Source organism: Nuphar pumila, chromosome 1 (assembly GCF_984573655.1).
Source record: "Nuphar pumila chromosome 1, dmNupPumi1.hap1.1, whole genome shotgun sequence".
Taxonomy (NCBI): Eukaryota; Viridiplantae; Streptophyta; class Magnoliopsida; order Nymphaeales; family Nymphaeaceae; genus Nuphar; species Nuphar pumila.
The window spans coordinates 178,242,918-178,263,122 of record NC_143249.1 but is presented as its reverse complement, the minus strand read 5'-3'; the positions used below and the strand labels follow the sequence as shown (position 1 = coordinate 178,263,122).

Here is a 20,205-nt window from a genome sequence, read left to right as displayed (position 1 = left end):
TGAACGCTATTTGCCCTATTCCCCCAGCTCGGTTATCGAAAAAAAATGTTGATGTGATGGTACATTATGGAACAGAAATAGATCAGTGGTATTGTTCTGAATAATAATATTGATGTATTTAATCAATTAATCCATAGACCTCAGAATTGAAATGTATTGCTCATGATAAAAAGTTCAGAGTTTAATAAAAATACATTTTACTATCCATAGGGCTCTGAAACAAAAAACTTTGCAACAAGAGCAAAACGAAGAATAAATGCAGAAATTTTCTGCTTCAAAGATGAAAAATGTGATGAACCACAAACTCTTTATGACTGGAGATGGATATCTCACTGTGGACGTCAGGATAATATCAAATCCCCCTCCTCTGCTTCACTCAATGCCAGCATCAATCTACTCATTAGATACCAACCACGATGCTAAATGCTTAAGAGTCGCTATCATATGATTTTATAAGCTCCAGATTTAGTGCTGCAACGAACCCATTCAATATTCTTTACCCTGAGAAACCACACTCTTTACCCTGTGAGAGCCCCAAACAACTCACTTCTCCCTATCCTTGAGAGAGAGAGAGAGAAAGAGAGAGAGAGCTCTTCTTGTTTTGTGGAATCCTCTGACTCAGCGATATAGATGGTTTGAAGAGATAACACCCCTCTTGTTTATTGATGTTAAATAATATGTAATAACCTAGGCTAATTAGGAATTATCCTTTTCTTTATTTTAGTTAGAATAGGACTTTTACTTTTTTATTTTTTACATTTTTAGCCTTTTGACTAGTCAACTTTTTGACTTAAGTCAAAAAACAAAGAGTCGTTGGACTCCCTCCTCTAGCCTTTTACTGTGTGTATAAATTGTTAAAATGTATCTAATATATATATATATATATATATTCTGTATATTACAAAATACCCGATAGGGGTAGTTTTGTAATTTCACATAGTTGTTTTAGAAAACAACTATTTTCAGTTTTCTTTAAAATGTATTTTTCTTTTTTCTTTTTTTCCTTTTAATTTCTGTATTTTTTAAATAACAAAAAGGGGCTCCCAACGACTCCATGGGAGCCCCCTTTTGGGCTCCCCTTTTGAGGCATTTTGCCTCCTCTTCTCTCCTCTCCCTTTTGTATAAATAGGGGTGATCCCCTTGTATATTTTTCATTCTTGAGAGCTTTCTCTCTTCTCAATAAGAGGCTTTTTATATTGTTGCCTTCTTAAAGGCTTGTGCTTGTATTGTCCCTTTGTGGACTTGTGATATTGTCTCTTTTATTCATTGTTGTAAGTGCTTGCATGCACTCTTTATATTTCCGCAATATCTCATTACATGGTATCAGAGCCACTCGATTCTTGAAGGAAAGGTGTGGTTCGTGTTTTTCATATCTAGTAGATATCTTCTCACTTCTTGGCAACATCATAGAGACAAAGATTGACCTTTCTTTCAAGCTCAATGGAAAGAATTATATGATGTGGGCATCGGCAATGGAAAATAATCTCAAAGGGAAGAAGCTTTGGGGTTTTGTCATGGGTTCCGTTCTGAAACCTAAGCTTATGCTCACGAAGATTGAAGAAGGTCAAGAAAAGGCTCTTGAAGGAGATGCTCGCCTCAAGGCCATTGAAAGTCATCAAAAGGAAGTGGAAGATTGGGAAAGCAATCACGCAAAAATCCTTGCGCTAAGGTATGTGCTAATATAGCTAAATTTCGTAGAGCTAATGAGGCTTGGTCCTTTATGAAGGGTATGTATACCCAAAAGGATCTTGCAAGAACATACTTCTTGCAAGAAAAGATTAGAACCACCAAGCAAGGTGATTCTAGCATTCAAGACTATTATAGTGCTTTAAACCCACTATGGGATGAATTGGCTCTCTTGGAGCCAAAATGGGTTTCTATGGAAGATATTGATTTAAGGCAAAAACAAATGGAACAAGAGCGATTGTTTCAATTTCTTTTTGGGCTACGTCCCGAATTTGAGCAAGTGAGATCTTCACTTCTCCATAGATCTATTTTTCCTCCTATTGAGGATGCTATTGCCGAAATCACTCAAGAGGAGACAAGGCTTGGCATGAGTAAGCATGTTGATGAAGTCCTTGCCGTATCCAAACCGGGTAATAATGTTAGAACCTATAAGCCTCCTCATTTTGGGAAACAAGGAAACTACAATGGAGGAAGAAAAATGATTGTTTGTCATTATTGCAATGAGCCGGGTCACATTAGACCCGCTTGTCCTAAGCTTATTGGAACCTTCAAGCCTAAAGTGGCTTCTCTTGAGGAAACCACCACCAAAGAAGATGAAGGCAAGAACAATGACATCAAAGAAACTCTTGGACAAATATCTATGGCTCTCCAACAAATGCTAAAAGTTTCTTCTTCCACATCGGGTGCGGCTATTGCTTCATCATCTTCACCCGGTACGTATTCTTGGATCCTTGACTCCGGAGCTTCTTTTCATATGACCCCTCATGAAAATGCACTTATTGATGTTTGCACCAATTCAAAGGACTCTTGTGTCTCTACGGCCGATGAAACCTTTTTAAAAATTTCAAGTATTGGCTCTTTTAAAGATTCACAAAATTTTTGTGTTCCAAAAGTAAGAGTTGTTCCTAAACTAAATTTAAACCTATTTTCGGTTTCTCAAATTGCCGACCATGGATGTGAAATATCTTTCTCATCTAATAGTTGCTTTGTGCAGGATCTCCGGTCCGGGAAGCGGATTGGGCAAGGCCATAGAAAGGGAGACCTCTATTATATGGACCATCTTGATCTCCCTACAAACTTTTTTTGTTCTTATGTCCAAGAAAAAAACATGAAAACTTGGCATAAAAGACTTGGTCATCCAAGTTATTCCAAAATGTATCTCTTTCCTTTTGGAAACAAATTTTGTAAGGAAAAAGAAATTAATTGCAAAGATTGCATTTTTGGAAAATGAAGTCTATTCCATTTCCAACTAGAACTTTTCTTTCATCAAGGCCTTTTGAATTGGTGCATTCGGATGTTTGGGGGCCTTCTTCGGTTATGTCTAAAGGAGGTTATTCATATTATGTTACGTTTATTGATGATTTTACTCGGTATGTTTGGATTTATTTCCTTAGTCATAAATCGGAAGTATTTACTTTCTTTAAAGATTTTCATAAAAAGGTTCAAAATCAATTTCAAAATAACATATCTATTTTAAGATCCGATTCCGGTGGCGAATACTTATCTCACGAATTCCAAAACTATTTAACCCAAAATGACATTTGCCATCAAAAGTCATGTCCTAGGACTCCCCAACAAAATGGCCTAGCGGAAAGGAAACATAGGCACATTATTGAAACCGCTAGAACATTACTTATTTCTAAGAATATTCCAAAAAAGTTTTGGGCCGAAGCTGTCTTAACCTCAACCTATCTAATCAATAGAATGCCCTCTTCTAAGTTAAATGCTTCTCCCTATGAAAAACTCTTTAAATTTTCACCCGATTTCAATCGTCTTCGGATTTTTGGTTGCAAATGTTTTGTCCTATCACACAAAAGGGATAAGTTATCTCCAAAAGCAATTGAATGTGTTTTTTTAGGATATGGTGAAAATAAAAAAGGGTATAGATGTTATGATTTTAAGAATGATAAATTATATATTTCAAAAGATGTAACATTTCTAGAAGAAGAAAATGGTTTTGATAAACTAGAAGAAACAAATGAAATTGACTATATATTCTTATATGATCTTATTGATGACATACAAGAAGATTTTCTTGAAAACATTAATGATTCTCGTGAGGTATCCCCTCTTGACATAACACCCTTAAATGATAGTGATTCTAATATAAATGTTCATGATAGCGATACCAGTATAAATGTTTACTCAAGAAGAAATCAAGAAAATCCTATTAGTGCCCTCGAAAAATACTCTCAAATTTCTAAGGAACCACAAGTTAGGCTTTCTTCTAGAATATCAATACCCCCAAATAGGTTTGTATCCTATGATTCCTTAACTCCCAACTATCGGGCATGTTTAATAACCTTACACTCTTATTTTGAACCGGCACACTATAATCAAGCTAAATCTATACCTCATTGGGTTGAAGCAATGCAAGTTGAACTTAATGCGCTAAAAAAGGCCAATACTTGGGAAATAGTTAATCTACCCTCACACAAAAAACCTATTGGTTGTCGCTGGGTCTTCAAAATTAAAACTAAAAGCGATGGCTCTTTAGAACGATATAAAGCTAGATTAGTTGCTAAGGGATACTCCCAAGAATATGGCATTGATTACGAAGAAACATTCGCTCCCGTAGCTCGAATGACCAGTGTTAGGACTTTAATAGCTGTTGCATCAACCAAAAAATGGCCTATTTATCAACTTGACGTAAAAAATGCTTTTTTAAATGAAAGTTTAAGTGAAGAAGTTTATATGGATCCGCCACCCGGAATAAATATTAAGCAAGGTCAAACTCTTCGGCTTTTGAAGGCATTATATGGCCTTAAACAAGCTCCTAAGGCTTGGTATGATCGTTTCAGTGATATCATGATAAAGTTAGGATTTCACTCTTGTTATACTGACACTGCTCTTTTTGTTAAACATGCAGGTTCTAGTATCATAATTTTGTTGCTTTATGTTGATGATATGATTATCACTGGGAATGATCAAAATAGTATTATTAATGTTAAAAATATGTTAAAAAATAATTTTGATATGTCTGACTTAGGTTTTCTCAGATATTTTCTTGGAATTGAAGTTGCATATTCTCCTAGAGGATATATTTTGTCACAGATGAAGCTTGTTGCAGATATATGTTCTAAGTCTGGGATTTCTGATGATAAGAAAATAGAGACTCCCGAGGTTATTAATGCCAAATTGCGGTTGGAGGATGGGGTTCTTCTGGAAGATCCTACACCTTACAAACAACTCATTGGGTCTCTTACCTATTTAACCATCACCAGACCAGATATCACTCATGCGGTTCACTCTGTTAGCCAATTTCAGCATGCTCCTACAACTGTGCATATGAGTGCTGTTCTCCGAATCATCCGCTATATTCGGAATACCATCAATAAAGGGCTATTTCTATCCTCTTCTTCTTCCTTGAATCTTCTTGCTTATACTGATGCAGATTGGGGAGGTAATCCTAATGATCGAGTCTCAACTACTGGTTTTTGTGTTTTTCTAGGAGACTCTTTGATTGCCTGGCGATGCAAGAAGCAGCAGAAAGTTTCACTATCATCCACTGAAGCTGAGTACCGGGCTATGGCAACCACGACAATGGAACTTGTATGGCTTCGCAGTTTGCTTAAAGACATGGGAGTTGATATCACCGAAGCCTCAAAGCTATGTTGCGACAACAAGAGTGCCATCTATATTGCGAGCAATCATACTTTTCATGAGCGTACAAAACATATCGAAATGGATTGTCACTATGTCCGTGACGAATTCTTGCGAGGAACTATTGCTCTTCCATATGTCACTTCAGAATATCAGTTGGCGGACTTCTTCACTAAAGCTCTTCCGGCCCCTCGCTTCATGTTTCTTCTTGGCAAACTTTCCGTCATCTCCCCGTAAAGTTTGAGGGGGGGTGTTAAAATGTATCTAATATATTAAATAATATGTAATAACCTAGGCTAATTAGGAATTATCCTTTTCTTTATTTTAGTTAGAATAGGACTTTTACTTTTTTATTTTTTACATTTTTAGCCTTTTGACTAGTCAACTTTTTGACTTAAGTCAAAAAACAAAGAGTCGTTGGACTCCCTCCTCTAGCCTTTTACTGTGTGTATAAATATGGGGCCTTGCCCCCTTACAATTAATGTATTTCTTGAGGGTGATTCCCAATCAATAAAATATTTTTTTTCTCTTGTTATTGCATACCCTTTTTTGGGTATTTTGAATGAACCTTTGTGGTTCCTGTGAGTGATCTTTGGTTGGAGCTATTTGAAGTTTCGATTGGTGGTGATACAAGGACTCATCTTCTTACAGTTGAATCGGCTTTTCAGCAGTGGAGATGATTGGGATATATGGCCGTGTCCAAGTGTCTAGTTTTTTAAGACCCGTCGTGTCCGACACCCGTTTTCATCCTGTCTTCTAGAAAAATTGTTCTTTGATCCCATTTGGTTGGACAGAATCATCTAAGAAATTTTTGGCTTCACCATTCCAATCATAGAACTCAGTTTTTCTGGAAAATTATTCAAGCAGATTATAGCCAATTAATCATTTTATTGAAGTCTTAATCTCCTTTTTTTACTTATATATTCTAATTATCGATTAAAAAAACATGTGGCAAAGAAAAAGTTAGTTGGTGATCTGAGAGTAATTAATTGGGAGTTGCACACAAATATCAGGAGGGAAATGGGGTGTTACATTATTTAACTGTTCACAAACAATAATTAGCATTTTGAGATATTTTTCGTTAATATTATATGATAAACCATTAACCATTTGGATAATCTGACTTAGTTTATGTTCTGTCAACGACCTTATTTTATTTCATCATTATTGATTACTTAATTGGTTGGTTTTGTGTGGTTTTTATTCTTATTCTTTTTAATTTCTCAAAGCCTGTGGTTTTTAAATAACCTTTTGACTTTTTAGCATCATAGATTAATTGCTAAGCTGTTGTCATGATTAATAATGTGACTAATGTGTAGGTTTGTCAGTTTGTAGTTTGGCATTTCATCATTGTCTATCATGTATAAAGCTTTTACAGCACATCGTTCTTCTTATAAATATGTTTTATTCTAACTTATTTCTCTACCTTCTCTTACGTTTCTGATTTTGCATTGTTATGCAAAATTTTAGCTCCTTTGTGGCCTAGGCTTGTGTCCACATTGAGGCTTTCATTTATTTGTGAGCTGACTTGCCAGCTGGTCATGAATTTGCTTTAATCTCTGCTAATGTTCAAAATTTGTGATGAGTATGGATGACAACAATTTATTAGGATATGTGACAAGTGGAACAAGTTTACAAGAAGAGCATTTAATGTGCCAGGCAGTGGAAACCTGGCTTAGATAAACTGGATGAACTTTTTCCATCTGTTGACCATCATTTCTAATGCCTCCATCCAGGCGTTTCTTGACATGAATAACTAATCCCTGGATGTACATTGAGAAAATTACTGAAGTTGTTCAATTGAAATGGGTAGGCAATAGCTTATATTGTGTTTTCATTGAAGTGGCTGTATTAGTTTTGGGTGCTAGAGGAAGGGCCTTTCAGAGAAGAACCCTTGTTTTCAGAAGTTTGGAAGTCACTGTTGATTGCTATTACTGTTTTTCTCAGCACTGCTTAGCTTTTCAGGAATATGACCTGAAAAATAATGGAATTTAAGAATACGCTTGGTGATATGGTTGTTGGTGGTTTTGATCCTTTTGGATCTATTTCTTGGTCATCTGTGAGTAGGTTAAGTAGGTTCTATCTATTCTTGTGTTCTTTCCGTATCAAACTGTTTTCTATGAAATCAATAAATCTTTCACTTCTACAGTTCATTAAGTTACTTGTTTCATGAGAAATTATATTCCCTGTTTGAATCTCTAGTTCTAAGGATCTGCTTTGAGATTGTATGCTTCCAATATTTGTCTGCTACTGTTGAACTGTTCTGCTATAGTATGATTCCCCAAGAGCCCTTGCCTCAAACCGAGGATCAACTGTGTAGATTGGCCTTCTGTGCAGATGGTGTTTCATTGACCTGGATAGTGGTTCCAGCAATGATGATCACTACAGTGTCATAGAAGGAATGAAGTCTGACACCATGAAGCTGGGTGAAGCAAAATGCCTGCCCTCCAAGAAATCTCGCAAAGATAACAAGAACCATGAGATAGTCATGGAAGAGCATATCTGGAAAGAATTTCCAGAGGATTTGTTTGAGGTTGTTATTGCAAGATTGCCTGTTGCCACCTTTTTCCGCTTCCGTGCTGTATGTCGCAAGTGGAATTCCTTGCTGTTATCGCATAGTTTCTCACAGCAGTGTGTACAAGTCCAGCAACCCTATCCTTGGTTTTACACCATAACTCATGAGAACACCAACAGTGGAGCCATGTACAATCCTTTGCTGAATAAATGGCATCACCCTTCCATGCCTTCATTCCCAGCAAAGGGAATCATTCTTCCAGTGGCTTCAGCTGGTGGCCTGGTTTGCTTTCTCGATATTGGGCACAGGAACTTCTTTGTCTGCAATCCCCTCACACAGGATTTCAAGACTTTGCCTTCTAGATCTGCTCGTGATTGGTCACGTATCGCAGTTGGGATGACTCTGATAGGAGAATCTACCAGTAATGGATACAAGATCATGTGGTTAGAAACTAATGGAGATTATGAGGTCTATGATTCTGTATGCAACAGTTGGACTCGTCCAGGAAGCTTGCCTTCTTATATCAAGCTTCCTCTTGACTTGAACTTCTGCTCTCAGACTGTTTCTATCGGCCCAGTGTTGTATTTCATGCATACTAACCCAGATGGTCTTGTCTCGTACAACATGGAGAGCCATGTGTGGAGGCAGTTCAGCATACCACTTCCGCCCCACTCAAACGACCACACACTCGCAGAGTGCAGTGGCCGTATTATGCTCGTGGGCTTGCTGAGCAAGAATGCTGCCACATGCGTATGCATATGGGAGCTCCAGAAGATGACTCTCTTGTGGAAGGAGGTTGACAGAATGCCAAATATGATGTGCTTAGAGTTCTATGGCAAGGAAGTGCGTATGACATGCTTGGGTAACAGGAGCCTGCTTTTGTTGTCATTGCGCTCTAAGCAGATGAACCGACTGGTCCTTTATAATATATCAAGCAAAAAATGGCATAAGGTGCCAGGATGCATGCTTCCCCATGGCCGGAAGCGGCAGTGGATGGCTTGTGGTACTTCATTTGTGCCATGTATAACTGCTTCTGCCTGATTCGATTTGACCCGTCTGATTTCACCTTTTTTTGATGTCTGATTTCACATTTTGATCCTTCATTGGAGGGTAACCTTTTACAGTTCATACCTTATAGATTGTAAGCCGTCTTTGAAGCAAATTTTTCCTAGAGATGCAGCAATGGTGGTGCTGGTGCTGGTGCTGAACATCTACTTACTGTTGTATGAAAAATCTTAATATGAATGCAACATAGTTTCAAAGCTAATATGCTACCCTTGGGAGTAAAAAGTATGTTTTTGACAGTTTTCTGCTGCTTGATGATTACTTAGCTGAGTATTTTTTTTCTCAACTTAGAGGTAGGTCCTAATGTTAACTAAAATTTATATGATGAGAGTACTTGGCTACAATGTTAATTTACAGTCACCGAAATCAAGCATCACTCATATTGGACTGATTTTCTAGATTGAAACCATGAAGTTTCGACATTTTGTTTCTTTCAGCCTGCCTGTCTTCTGCGGTTTGAAACTCTGGCTGGCTTTATCAGTTTTGAAGTTTGATGTTGGCGGTCTTTTTTCTTGCATTCATTGTTGATATGGGCCTTCAAAATGGATATGTACATAAGCAAACAAGATAACAAAGCTGGTTTATTTTGTTTTCTTCCCTCTGGGTCCTCTGTCTGCTTTGCATGACAAATTCGTAAATAGAGTTTGATGGGTGTATTCTTGCCTGTAGGTCCAATTAAAAGTAACCATCGACTTCCAAGGCAATAGTATATCGGTATACAGCTTATTTATCTTGCTGATGATCAATGGCAATGAAACTAAACTCTTGGGAGGGAAATTTATTGACATAATCAACAATTTCAATGTTGGTCAGTGAAACTGTTCCTTGTTTCCTTTTCTCTTTTTCAAATTTTTCCCTACCTAACAATGGACAACCTGCCCAAGTGATGCCTGGTAGGGCTGGTAAACGAACCGAAAAAGCTTTGCTGGGGCTGTTCAGGCTCAGCTTGTTAAGGGTATACCCTTGCTCGGACTTGGTTTGTGAGCTCGCCACGAACTGGCTCGTTTTCTAAAAAAATCATTTTTAAGTGTTTTTAAAGCTTAATAATGTATAAAACATACTTATATTATGAATATTATATATATATAATAATAATAATAATATAACATGTAAAACAAGCCTATACGAACTGGGCTTTTTGTGCTCGGCTCATTTACCTAAACGAACTGGCTCGTAGCTCAGCTCAGCCGAGCTCAATTCATGAGCTGAGCCGAACAGCAAGCTGCTCATCTCGTTTCCCAGCCTGGTCTAGATAAAGGTTATTGAGGTTATGACATCAAATCGCAACTTTGTTTCAAGTCAGAAGTTCACAATTTGGAACTTTAAACATCAATTACTCTTAGTAATTGACCTCAAAATCAGAAAAAAAACCCACTTCTTGATTAGAGGAAACTATAAGTCAACTTTGTTTTAGCTTGTAATAGTGCTGCCAATGGGTCGGGTCTGGATTGCACCCAGCTAGACCCAGGTTGATGTGCCAGGCAATGCAACAAATCTGTGTCGAGGAAACCTTAAGAGAGGTAAAATCTTATGACAAATTACAATAAATTTTAAAAATAATGATTTTCCCCAGTCCTGAGAAAATACCAACTATATAAAAAATAAAAATATATGATCATAAAGAAGACTATAAAAAATACTTCAAAAAGTGACTATTATGTTTTTATTGCAATAAAATCATGATACTTTAAAATAGATGGTATTCTGAAGATATTGCAAATTCTTCGGATAATATATTGCCGACAGGTTCAAGTACAGCTTCAAGTGGTTACAAAGCAGATAAAACCAGATCGTGTTTAGAAATTGTACCCATTTTCTGATCTCAAGTCGAACTTGAATCTGGTTTATGAACACCCAAACCAGTGGGGGTCCTTATCCACTGAAAGTGCTAAAAACTGGGTAATTGGACCAGAGTGGATTAATAAGAAAGTGCTTACAACTGAGTAATCTGGTTTATGAACGATGTTTCCGCCCTTTGTTTTTTTTTATATAACAAATTTTAGAGCACAGATTTCTAAAAATTTCTACCAGCTCAGCCTTTTCATAAGAATGTTTTTATAGGGAGGCATGAAAAGATTAGAACATGAAAAGTGACATGGTGGGAAAAACTGGAGTCAACTTGTGCTAGTATAGCACTTTCCTACCATCATGCCTTGGTGTTTGTTTCTCATGATGGTAAAAGAAGGAAAAGAGTTGTCAGCTCAACATTTTCTCATGAAAATTGCACGAAACAAAAGAGTGATATGGTGAAAGGCGTTATCAGTCCAGCCAGCGATTTGGTTTCTCATGCTTGCAAGTAAGGGCGCATTAGTCATTCTCGTTGTACCTCGCCAGCTTGGGCCTTTTTTTCATAGAAAGTAAAAAAACAATGGCAAGCCCAACAGACCAAAAGAAAGGCATGACATTTTCACCACGAGATCTACGAGTCTGCGCATTTCAGGCCTACCCGTTACACAGCGAGCTCAAACATGTCAAAGAAAAGATATCCCAAGCCTGTTCAGCAGATTCAACTATTGTGGGTGCCAAACTCCACATCCAAACCTTGTTTTTTCTGCAAGCCTGCATGGAATCACCAACAATGGCTAGGACGATTCTGTGACAGCGAAATTAAAATAGAGGACTACCCACCCAGCCACCACAAAAGACACAACGGAAGCAAGGCAGGAGACTAGTGTGTGCACCAGCCATAACCAAGAGACTCTCTTTCTCTCTCTCTCTCATACTCATAGCGAGTATTTATAATCAGATGAAACTTTTCAAAGCAGACATCTCAAAATTATGAGAAAAAGAGTGAGCAATACATAAAAAATAACCACAAAGCTTGAAAACTAGAGAACTTGGTCAGGCCATATGTCACAGTTTAAATGCGTAAGTTTGATGAACAATTTACTGAAGTATTAGAGCTTTAAGTAGTCCGACTTCTCCATCCTTCTCTTCCAAACACTACAAAAGTTGCTCGGATATGAAATCCATCACCAAAAAACTTTGTCGGTTCTACCTGCCATCATAAATTAAGAGACAATAAACGGACAACCAACTTTGAAGGAAAAATAGCTAGCCACTCACATGTTGACACCGGCTAATTTATGTTATTTATTTTGAAGGGAAAGAAAAGGCAAAGAAATTCACAGTACCACCAAGGAGCAAAGCAGAATAATAAAGAATACAAAATACAGAATTTATCATAAACACTTCAGATCAGATGCTATGAATTGCATGCACCGATTAATGGCAAGAATTTCAAAATAGTTGAGCATATGTTACAATTGCTCCCTCTCTCTCTGTGCTCTATATTATTGTCCTTTCTATGTCCAAAGAAAAGAAGAATTCTTGCATATTCCTTTTAAATGGCCTTTACTATCGCAGCTCCAAGCATCGCTCAATCGGCTCGGTTTTATCCTCAAGGTATTTTCATTGGTAAATTTACATAAGCAGAACCTCCAGAAGCTGAATCAGTTGGTAAATTTATGACACAAGCAGAACCCCTCAAGAAGCTAAATCAGTCATCTTTTCTTTTAATATTTACATGGAGAAACCGCCCACAGGATCAGAGACCTAGCCGCGCTGACTCTGTCTGCCATACTTACGGTCACTGTCCTGGCAGCGTACAACTCTGTGGGCTTACCCCTTGCCACCAGGGAGTCGCCACCGCCTGCCTAGAAGCCTAGGCCCCATCTCACTACGCCAAACCCCTTTGGGGCTAGCTATCATAGTGCCCCTCGGACTGAAGAAGAAAAATCAATAGCATTTTTTATAGTTTATTCCTAATTCAGAACCACCTTTATATTTAATGAGTTAAACACCAGTGAAGTAGCATGAGATCAGATGCTTGGATCACCTTTTACAAGATGCTCCCGCCTTTACTTTGGTGGATACTGAACATGATCCAATGCCCTTGGAGCCAAAAATATGAAATTATTTGTTGATTTAATTCCTCTGCTAGGGGGCTCCAGCATGCATTTTTTTTTTTTAATCTTTTGTCCATAATAGCTGATCTATCCCGGTCCATGCTCGGTCGGTGCTTAGCATCTCTATCAAGCTAATTTCAATTTACATGCTATGTGGATCTAGTTTATACAATGTCCATGAACTGAAGGGGGAAAAATTTTTAAGAAGCAAAAGAAAAGACGGCTTTCTGTTCACCATTAAAAAAAAACCTACACAGGACTAATGCACAGATACATCCTTGTAAAAAATCTTTTGAACAATGAAAGGAATACCAGGAAATTCCAAACGATGATCAAATATTAAACTTTGGCATCGAACTCCAACAAATAGCCATCAGTAGATCAACTCGATTTGTTAAACTGAAGAATAAGGTGCATATGAGATGCTTTCAAGCTGAAACTAAGTTGCATACAGAAACAATGGATAAGCCCTGATGCAGTGGCGATGCTGGCAGCGAGACACCAGTCGACTGATAGCAATGATCAGATTTTGTATGGTCGAATGATGCTCAGAAAAGGAGAGAACTGCCCACTGGAAATCAGTGGGCCAGATTCTTTTATTTGAAAATAATGGAATCAATATATAAAAGACATTAGACTGAATGATAACCTAAGGGAACAAATGCAATAGGAGAAAAAATTAAAAAAAACACTGGTAAAGGCAAAGAAAAGGAACTGCTAAAGAATAAGGCTGCTGCCAGAGAAAACTGTGATCTTTTTTCGTAAAACCCTAGGAGAGGGTTTTAACTATTCAGCTGGCGGATCCGGGTCTCGGGTCCAGTCATGGACCCGAGACGAGATCCGGGTCTTCTTCTTGATGGATCTGGATCTGGGTCACGGGTCTTGGAGTAGGGTCTGGGTCCATCCTGCCCTGCATCATTCTCCCCTGGTGGGAAAGAAGTCGGCTCTGACGACTTGTTGTCTCCACAGTAAGCATATAGATCAGACACCTTAGATGTAGGAGAAAAGTGCCAAGTTTTGGGCAGCCCAAGGAGGGAAGATCGGTCAAACAGGCCCGCTAGCCGGGGCAACCCGGTCTCCTTGGTGGGAAGGAGAACTATCCTATGACCCTGAAAGACAAATGTGTACGTATTCCTACGGCCATTATGGATGGTCTTACGGTCAAACTGCCAGGGACGTCCCAATAGGATGTGACACGCACTCATGGGCACCACATCACACCACACTTCATCGTGGTAATGCTTCCCCATAGAGAACCGAACTAGATAACGCAGGGTGATGGGCACCTCGTGGTCTTTCTTGAACCATGCCATTTTATAAGGTTGGGACAATTTTTCGGTTTTTAGGTTCAAGGTGGACACGACACTCTCGGTCACCATATTCTCGCACGCTCCAGTATCAATGATAACATCACACGCACGCCCCTCACAGTTACACCGGGTTCTAAAAATATTATTTCGTAACCATTTCGTGGGGGCCGACTCTCGGGATGTGGTCAACACATGACGGATGGTTAACAAATTTTCGATGCTGCCATCGAACTCTACGACTTTCACCTCGTCATTCCCCTCAACAAGCGACTCACCCTCGCTCTCACTATCAGACGCAGACTCAACAATGCCCTCTGCTAGATGAGTATTCTTATTCATGGTGGGACACTTGGACGCAATATGACCTAACTCTTGAGACCTAAAACAACGAACAATGGACTCATGGGGCTTACCCTTGGATCTGGTGTGGTACGCGGGTCCAGACTGATCGGGTTTGCTAGGGTCGACTCCTTGGTTGGACTTTGAGTCTTCTTTCCTAGGGGAGCTCGCTCCCCTGGTTGGGAAACTCAACTTGGGTTGACTGGACTGATTACTACGGGATGTCCTATGTTCCTGCCTCCTTTTCAGCTTCTCCTCGACATTCATAGCATAACTACTTGCCTGATCCAGTGTCTCGACTGTGATACAACTGAAGTCGTCAGAAATAGCAGGACGGAGACCAGAAATATACCTCGTGACCTGCTGGCGAGCGGTCTCCTCGATTTGCACTCGTAGGGAGAGACGATGGAAGTCCGCAGTGTAATCCGCCACAGTATTGATGCCTTGACGCAGGGTCAGGTACTCCTTGTAGGCTCTCTCGGCGTGATCTGACGGCACAAACTTAGACTGCATCAACCGCTGCATCTCTTCCCAAGTCTGTACACGCTCTAATCCCTGTCGCTCCCTCGACCGCTGCATCTCAACCCACCATGTCTGTGCTAGGCCTCTCAACCGAGTAGAGGCTAGGGAGACACGACGGTGTTCGGCGACATCGTGGTAGTCGAAGAAGAATTGGACGGCATATGACCAATCAAAGAATTGTTCTGCATCGAACCGACCTGCGAACTCTGCAAGCTCTAACTTCACCCCATACGTGGAGGGGCGCTCCGGTGCTCTCTGCTGACGGGCTTCCACCAAACCTGCAGGGTATTCATCCCAAAAAGTATCGTCCCACACTGCCCTATCATCGCGGTTCTGCTCGCCTGGCTGCTGGTGTTGTGCTACTCCAATGACGTGTGGACGACGCTCAGGTCGCGCCGGTCCCTGCTGAATCTGCCTCGGTCTGACTGGTCCATGGGCGGGAGCCATCTGTGTCCGACGTTGGGGTACCGGTATGACAGGTGGTCCTGCGATATGCGGAAGGATGGGTCGGCTCTCGGGCTCTAGGTGGGTAGGAATTGGATAGTATGGGTTTGGGTTATAGGTCGGGTTAGGATAATGGTATTGGGTAGGATATGGTATTGGGTTTTGGATTTGGGGTGGGTTACCGGGTTGGTTCTGATTCGAGTACCTGGTTGGGTTGGGTTGGTATTGGACTAAGATGATTCGCCCGACTGGATATGGATCGGGCCTAATCCTAGACTATTCGTCGGACCCAGATTTGGATAGGTTGGATCAGGAATTGAGTTGTGGGGGTAAGAGGCGTGGTTTGAACTCAATCCACGATCCATATGATTATGGGTCTGGTTTTGACCCGGCTCAAGATTAAGCTGGAGCTCCGCCCGGGTCCGATATAAGTTTGGGTCGGTATAGGATCCATTTTGGGGTTCAAAAGTAACGGGTTGGGTCGGATTTGTAGGAAACTGCGAACCGAACCCAACTGGGTAGGCTGAATAGGAGGGTGCGAGACCCGGACCCGCTCCCGAGAACCCAAAGGGTGGTCCTCGACAACCAGGTCCGGACCCAATTAACATAGGATCCAAACCGGACCCTGAGAGGTCAGGCCCAGTCCAAGCAAAATCAGCCCCCCGAACCTGCGGTTGGGTTGCGACATTTCCCCTGCGCACAGGTGCTGGGAAAGTCGACAGACCCTCCCCCGCCCGAGGTACGTCTGGTGCGACGGCTGCCTGACTGGGTAGCACAGCTGGGCCACGCGGGCCGTGCCCGCCCTGCAACCCCTGCTGCGTGGGTCGGTGCCAGGAAGGCGCACCCAAACTGCAGTTGGGGAGCCCCTCTTCAGTCTGGTCCGGCATCATGCTCGGGCCACGCGTGCCGTGCCCGACCTGCAGCCCCTGCTGCGTGGGTCGGTGTCAGGCAGGCACACCCAAATGGCCACTGGGACCCCCCTCTCCCCCCAACCGAGTGGTTACCCCATCACAGGGCATCAGCGGTACCTCAGGGTGGGGCGACGTGAGGTCGGCGTACCTGCGCAGCCCCCTTCCTGCATTTTCTGGTGGTGCGGCGGCCTGAACAGCTGGTTGGGTTGGATCGTCAGCCACCGCTTCCACGAGGACGACCATGCTGCCACCCCTAATCAGATCCATTTGTTGTGTAGAAGGCGTGGGAGTCGCTGTCGGTGATTCGATCCTCGCAACCCTATCTTCGACCCCATCAAGTCGGCGTGATATTCCGGCCACGTCACGGCTGATACGCAACACGTTCTCTTGCATCTTCGTCATCACTTCCATCATCCGCAGCATCGAATCTGCGTTGCCGGCATCCTCCTGCTCGATCGTCGTTGCCGGATCGCCCCTCACCTTCGAAGCCATCTTGCGTACGAGGGGAAAGGCGCTGGCTCTGATACCAAACTGATGCAGTGGCGATGCTGGCAGCGAGACACCAGTAGACTGATCGCAATGATCGGATTTTGTATGGTCGAATGATGCTCAGAAAAGGAGAGAACTGCCCACTGGAAATCAGTGGGCCTGCTTCTTTTATTTGAAAATAATGGAATCAATATATAAAAGACATTAGACTGAATGATAACCTATGGGAACAAATGCAATAGGAGAAAAAATTAAAAAAAACACTGGTAAAGGCAAAGAAAAGGAACTGCTAAAGAATAAGGCTGCTGCCAGAGAAAACTGTGATCTTTTTTCGTAAAACCCTAGGAGAGGGTTTTAACTATTCAGCTGGCGGATCCGGGTCTCGGGTCCAGTCATGGACCCGAGACGAGATCCGGGTCTTCTTCTTGATGGATCTGGATCTGGGTCACGGGTCTTGGAGTAGGGTCTGGGTCCATCCTGCCCTGCATCAAGCCCCCAACAGCAAGCCAAAAAAGTGAAACTTTAAAAGCTTCTAAATTGAGACCTCACCATGCTAACAAGCTCCTGATCAATCTGATGAGCCCCAGTCTACTTTGTTTTGTTAGGAGGTTCAGATCTAATTAAGACCTACATGTCTACATATTTGGCACCATTATTTGTACAGCTTAAGTGCTTATCAAAGCAGACCTGAAGCCACATCTCAAGTTTAAACTGCTGAAACTCAAACATGGTTCAGAAAGTTAAACAGCTTCAGAATTGAGGCATCAACATGTTGACTAGGTGTTCATCGCTCTACCCATTTCACTGATAGATATGGTCTAATTCTAACTTTAAACAATTATACCATACAAAATCACTTCAACCGGCACATGTTTTAGGTAAAATTTACAATTGCCAGTTTTTTTTTAAGACCTGCAACATGCTAAACCCAAATTCTCTTAGTCTTGCATCCTAACTAACTGTAACTAAAAACCCCCTAAGAAAATGTTAATGCAAATGCACTTCTTCTTTGGATATCAATTTCACACCGCGACCTGAAGTTGGTTTCAGACAAACATTAATTATAATGGTGATCTAGTACGCGCACAATTTTTTATGCAGTAAGCAAAGTTGGTTTAGAAAGTGAGAGCGTCAGACCATGATCATATTTTTTCCCACAAAACTTCTTGGATATGTGATTCCTTTACAGATATTTTCCTTGTCAATCATGGCAGTAATATCACATAGAAATTTAACAAAAAACGATGCGATCTCAGACAAAATTAAGATGAAAATCCCTGAAGTAAGTATCATATATCAGATGGATCGCATAAATTGCATGATCATGTGATACCGGTATTTACGAACCATGGATCACGTAAATTGCATGTTCATGTGATACCGGCATTTACCGGTTCACAAAGTCGGTTCAAAGCGTTCAAAGGCCATCTCAACCTCGCAAGGTGCTACCCCTAAATAATAGATTAGCTAACCATTAATATCATCAGCTCCTTAGAACAACACAACTAGAACAACAATACAATCGGATCAAAACCAAAAAGATCTTGACCAAACCACATCAACTAACAACACAAACAAAAACAAAAACAATACCTAATAGACTCATCACCGATCAATCGAATCCACTAAATTACACGAAAGCACTCGATCAAGTCATCAAGATGCCGAAATCACAGAAACAAACAAGGAGTTCGGGAGATCGGATCATAACGAACCATACCTAACCAGATCCGACGATGATGTTGTTGATTGGGATGAAGATCAGCTTGACGAAGAAGCCGACGAAACCCATGACGACGAACCCGATCGCCGTCCGGAACGCGACCTTCGTGAATTCTGAACCAGGGACGAAAAAAAACACCAAGAAAGGGAGGATCTCAGCAAAATCGCACGGGAAAAGAGCGGGAGAAACGGATCAATTATCAACGAAGAAAAAAGGAAAAATAAATATCAGATCGAGAAAAAGACTGAACCTTTCCGATCAGGCTTGTGGCATCTCTTCACGAGGCGAACGCTGTCCTTGGCAAACTCCCTCAGGGGATCGACGACGGAGTCCACAGCGTCCATTCTCAGGAAAGAAAAAGAGCAAACCCTAACCCTACAATTCCACAGAGAGAGAGAGAGAGAGGGTTTTCTATGAAGATGAAAAGGGGTCAGAGACTCGCAGTTCATATATTACAATTATGCCACCTCAGTCAAGCCGTCGAGGAAGACCAGAGCATTGTCAAACGGGTCAGTTGTTATCCGATATACCAACCGAATCCGAACCCGTTTAGTCGGATTCTGACTCGCTGGTAAACGAGCCAAAGGAGCCGTGCATGGGCTGTTAGTAAGGGTGGCAATCGGGTCGGGTTGGCGGGTCAGCATACCTCAACCCGAACCCGACCTATTTATTAAACGGGTCGGCTGTGGCAAACACGAACCCGACCAGTTTATTAAACGGGTAACCCGACACAACCCGTTTAATAAACGGGTTGGCGGGTGGGTTGGTGGGCAGGTTGGCGGGTTGACCCACCCGCCTAACCCGTTTATTAAATGGGTCAGCCGAGTTGGCGGGTCGGCATACCCCTAACACGAACCTGACCTGTTTAATAAACGGGTTAGGCAGGTCGACCCATTTCTTAAACAGGTTAGTTTAAGCCCAACCCGAACCCGCCTAAGAGGCAGGTTGGCAGGTCATGTCAGGTTTTGCCACCCCTAGCTGTTAGATAGGAATGGCAGTGGACCGGGGGACAACGGAGGCCCCGCCCGTCCTCTCCCCGTTTGGACCGGGGATGAAGGGCATGAAACGGGGATGGAGGCGGGGATGAAGGTTAAAATCTATTCTCGTGCAGGGATGAACTTACGCTTTCCCCCGCCCCACCCCATCCCATCCCTGCCTTTCTCCTCCCCGCCTCTAATCCTTTAAGGAATGATTATAGACCGAGGGGAAATAGGGGCCCGCCCCGCCTCACCCCGTTTGGACCATAGATGGAGGACATAAAACGGGGATGGAGGCGGGGGTGGAGGTTAAAATCCATCTTGGTGCGGGGGTGGAGGCAAGAATGAAGGTTCAGATTTTGAAACAGGACGGGGATGGAGACCTTGCCCCCCACCCCCGCCCCGGTCTACTGCCATCCCTATTGTTAGAGCTCAGCTCACCAAGGGTGCATGATGCATCCCTACAGTGAGTTCACTCTCCTGAGCTGGTTACAAGCCGAGTTGAGTCTGAGCTCATTACGATTTTTGGCAAATCATTGTTGTAAATGCCTCCAAAAGGTTGTACTGAAAAAAAAAAAATAGCATAAGAGGCACAAATGTACGAGGACATTCATAAATGTAGAAGTATTTCACATTTTGGGTACATTGGCAATAAAGGTCTATTATATTTGTAGACTTTCATTAACTAAATACTCATCCTTTTGCTGTAGCCT

The 20,205-nt window shown here is 41.6% G+C and overlaps 2 protein-coding genes across 6 annotated transcripts in view; one reads left to right on the top strand and one right to left on the bottom strand.

Annotated features, from left to right (window-relative positions):
* The window catches only part of LOC149851437 (F-box only protein 6-like), a 53,162-nt gene extending 44,068 nt beyond the window's left edge, over positions 1-9,094 (top strand). Inside the window, exon 2 of the mRNA XM_090000722.1 lies at positions 7,627-9,094. Coding sequence (XP_089856848.1) covers positions 7,627-8,845 — 1,219 coding nt within the window. The 3' untranslated portion in view covers positions 8,846-9,094. The remainder of the gene's footprint in view (positions 1-7,626) is intronic.
* LOC149851436 (protein transport protein Sec61 subunit gamma) overlaps positions 1-18,926 on the bottom strand; it is a 72,475-nt gene extending 53,549 nt beyond the window's left edge. For 3 of the 5 annotated variants that reach the window (XR_016430981.1, XR_016430980.1, XR_016430979.1), the window contains exons 1-3: positions 18,766-18,926; positions 18,513-18,628; positions 11,760-11,867 (exon numbers count right to left, since the gene is read on the bottom strand). Coding sequence is in view for 1 of the 5 variants with exons in the window: in XM_090000733.1 (XP_089856859.1) it covers positions 18,513-18,628; positions 18,766-18,859 (210 nt within the window). In the remaining 4 variants the exon portion in view is untranslated. Of the gene's footprint in view, positions 1-11,315; positions 11,429-11,622; positions 11,868-18,512; positions 18,629-18,765 lie in introns of those variants that run through there. The other 2 variants (XR_016430982.1, XM_090000733.1) reach the window with 2 other exon arrangements.
* Between the last annotated feature and the right edge of the window lie 1,279 nt (positions 18,927-20,205).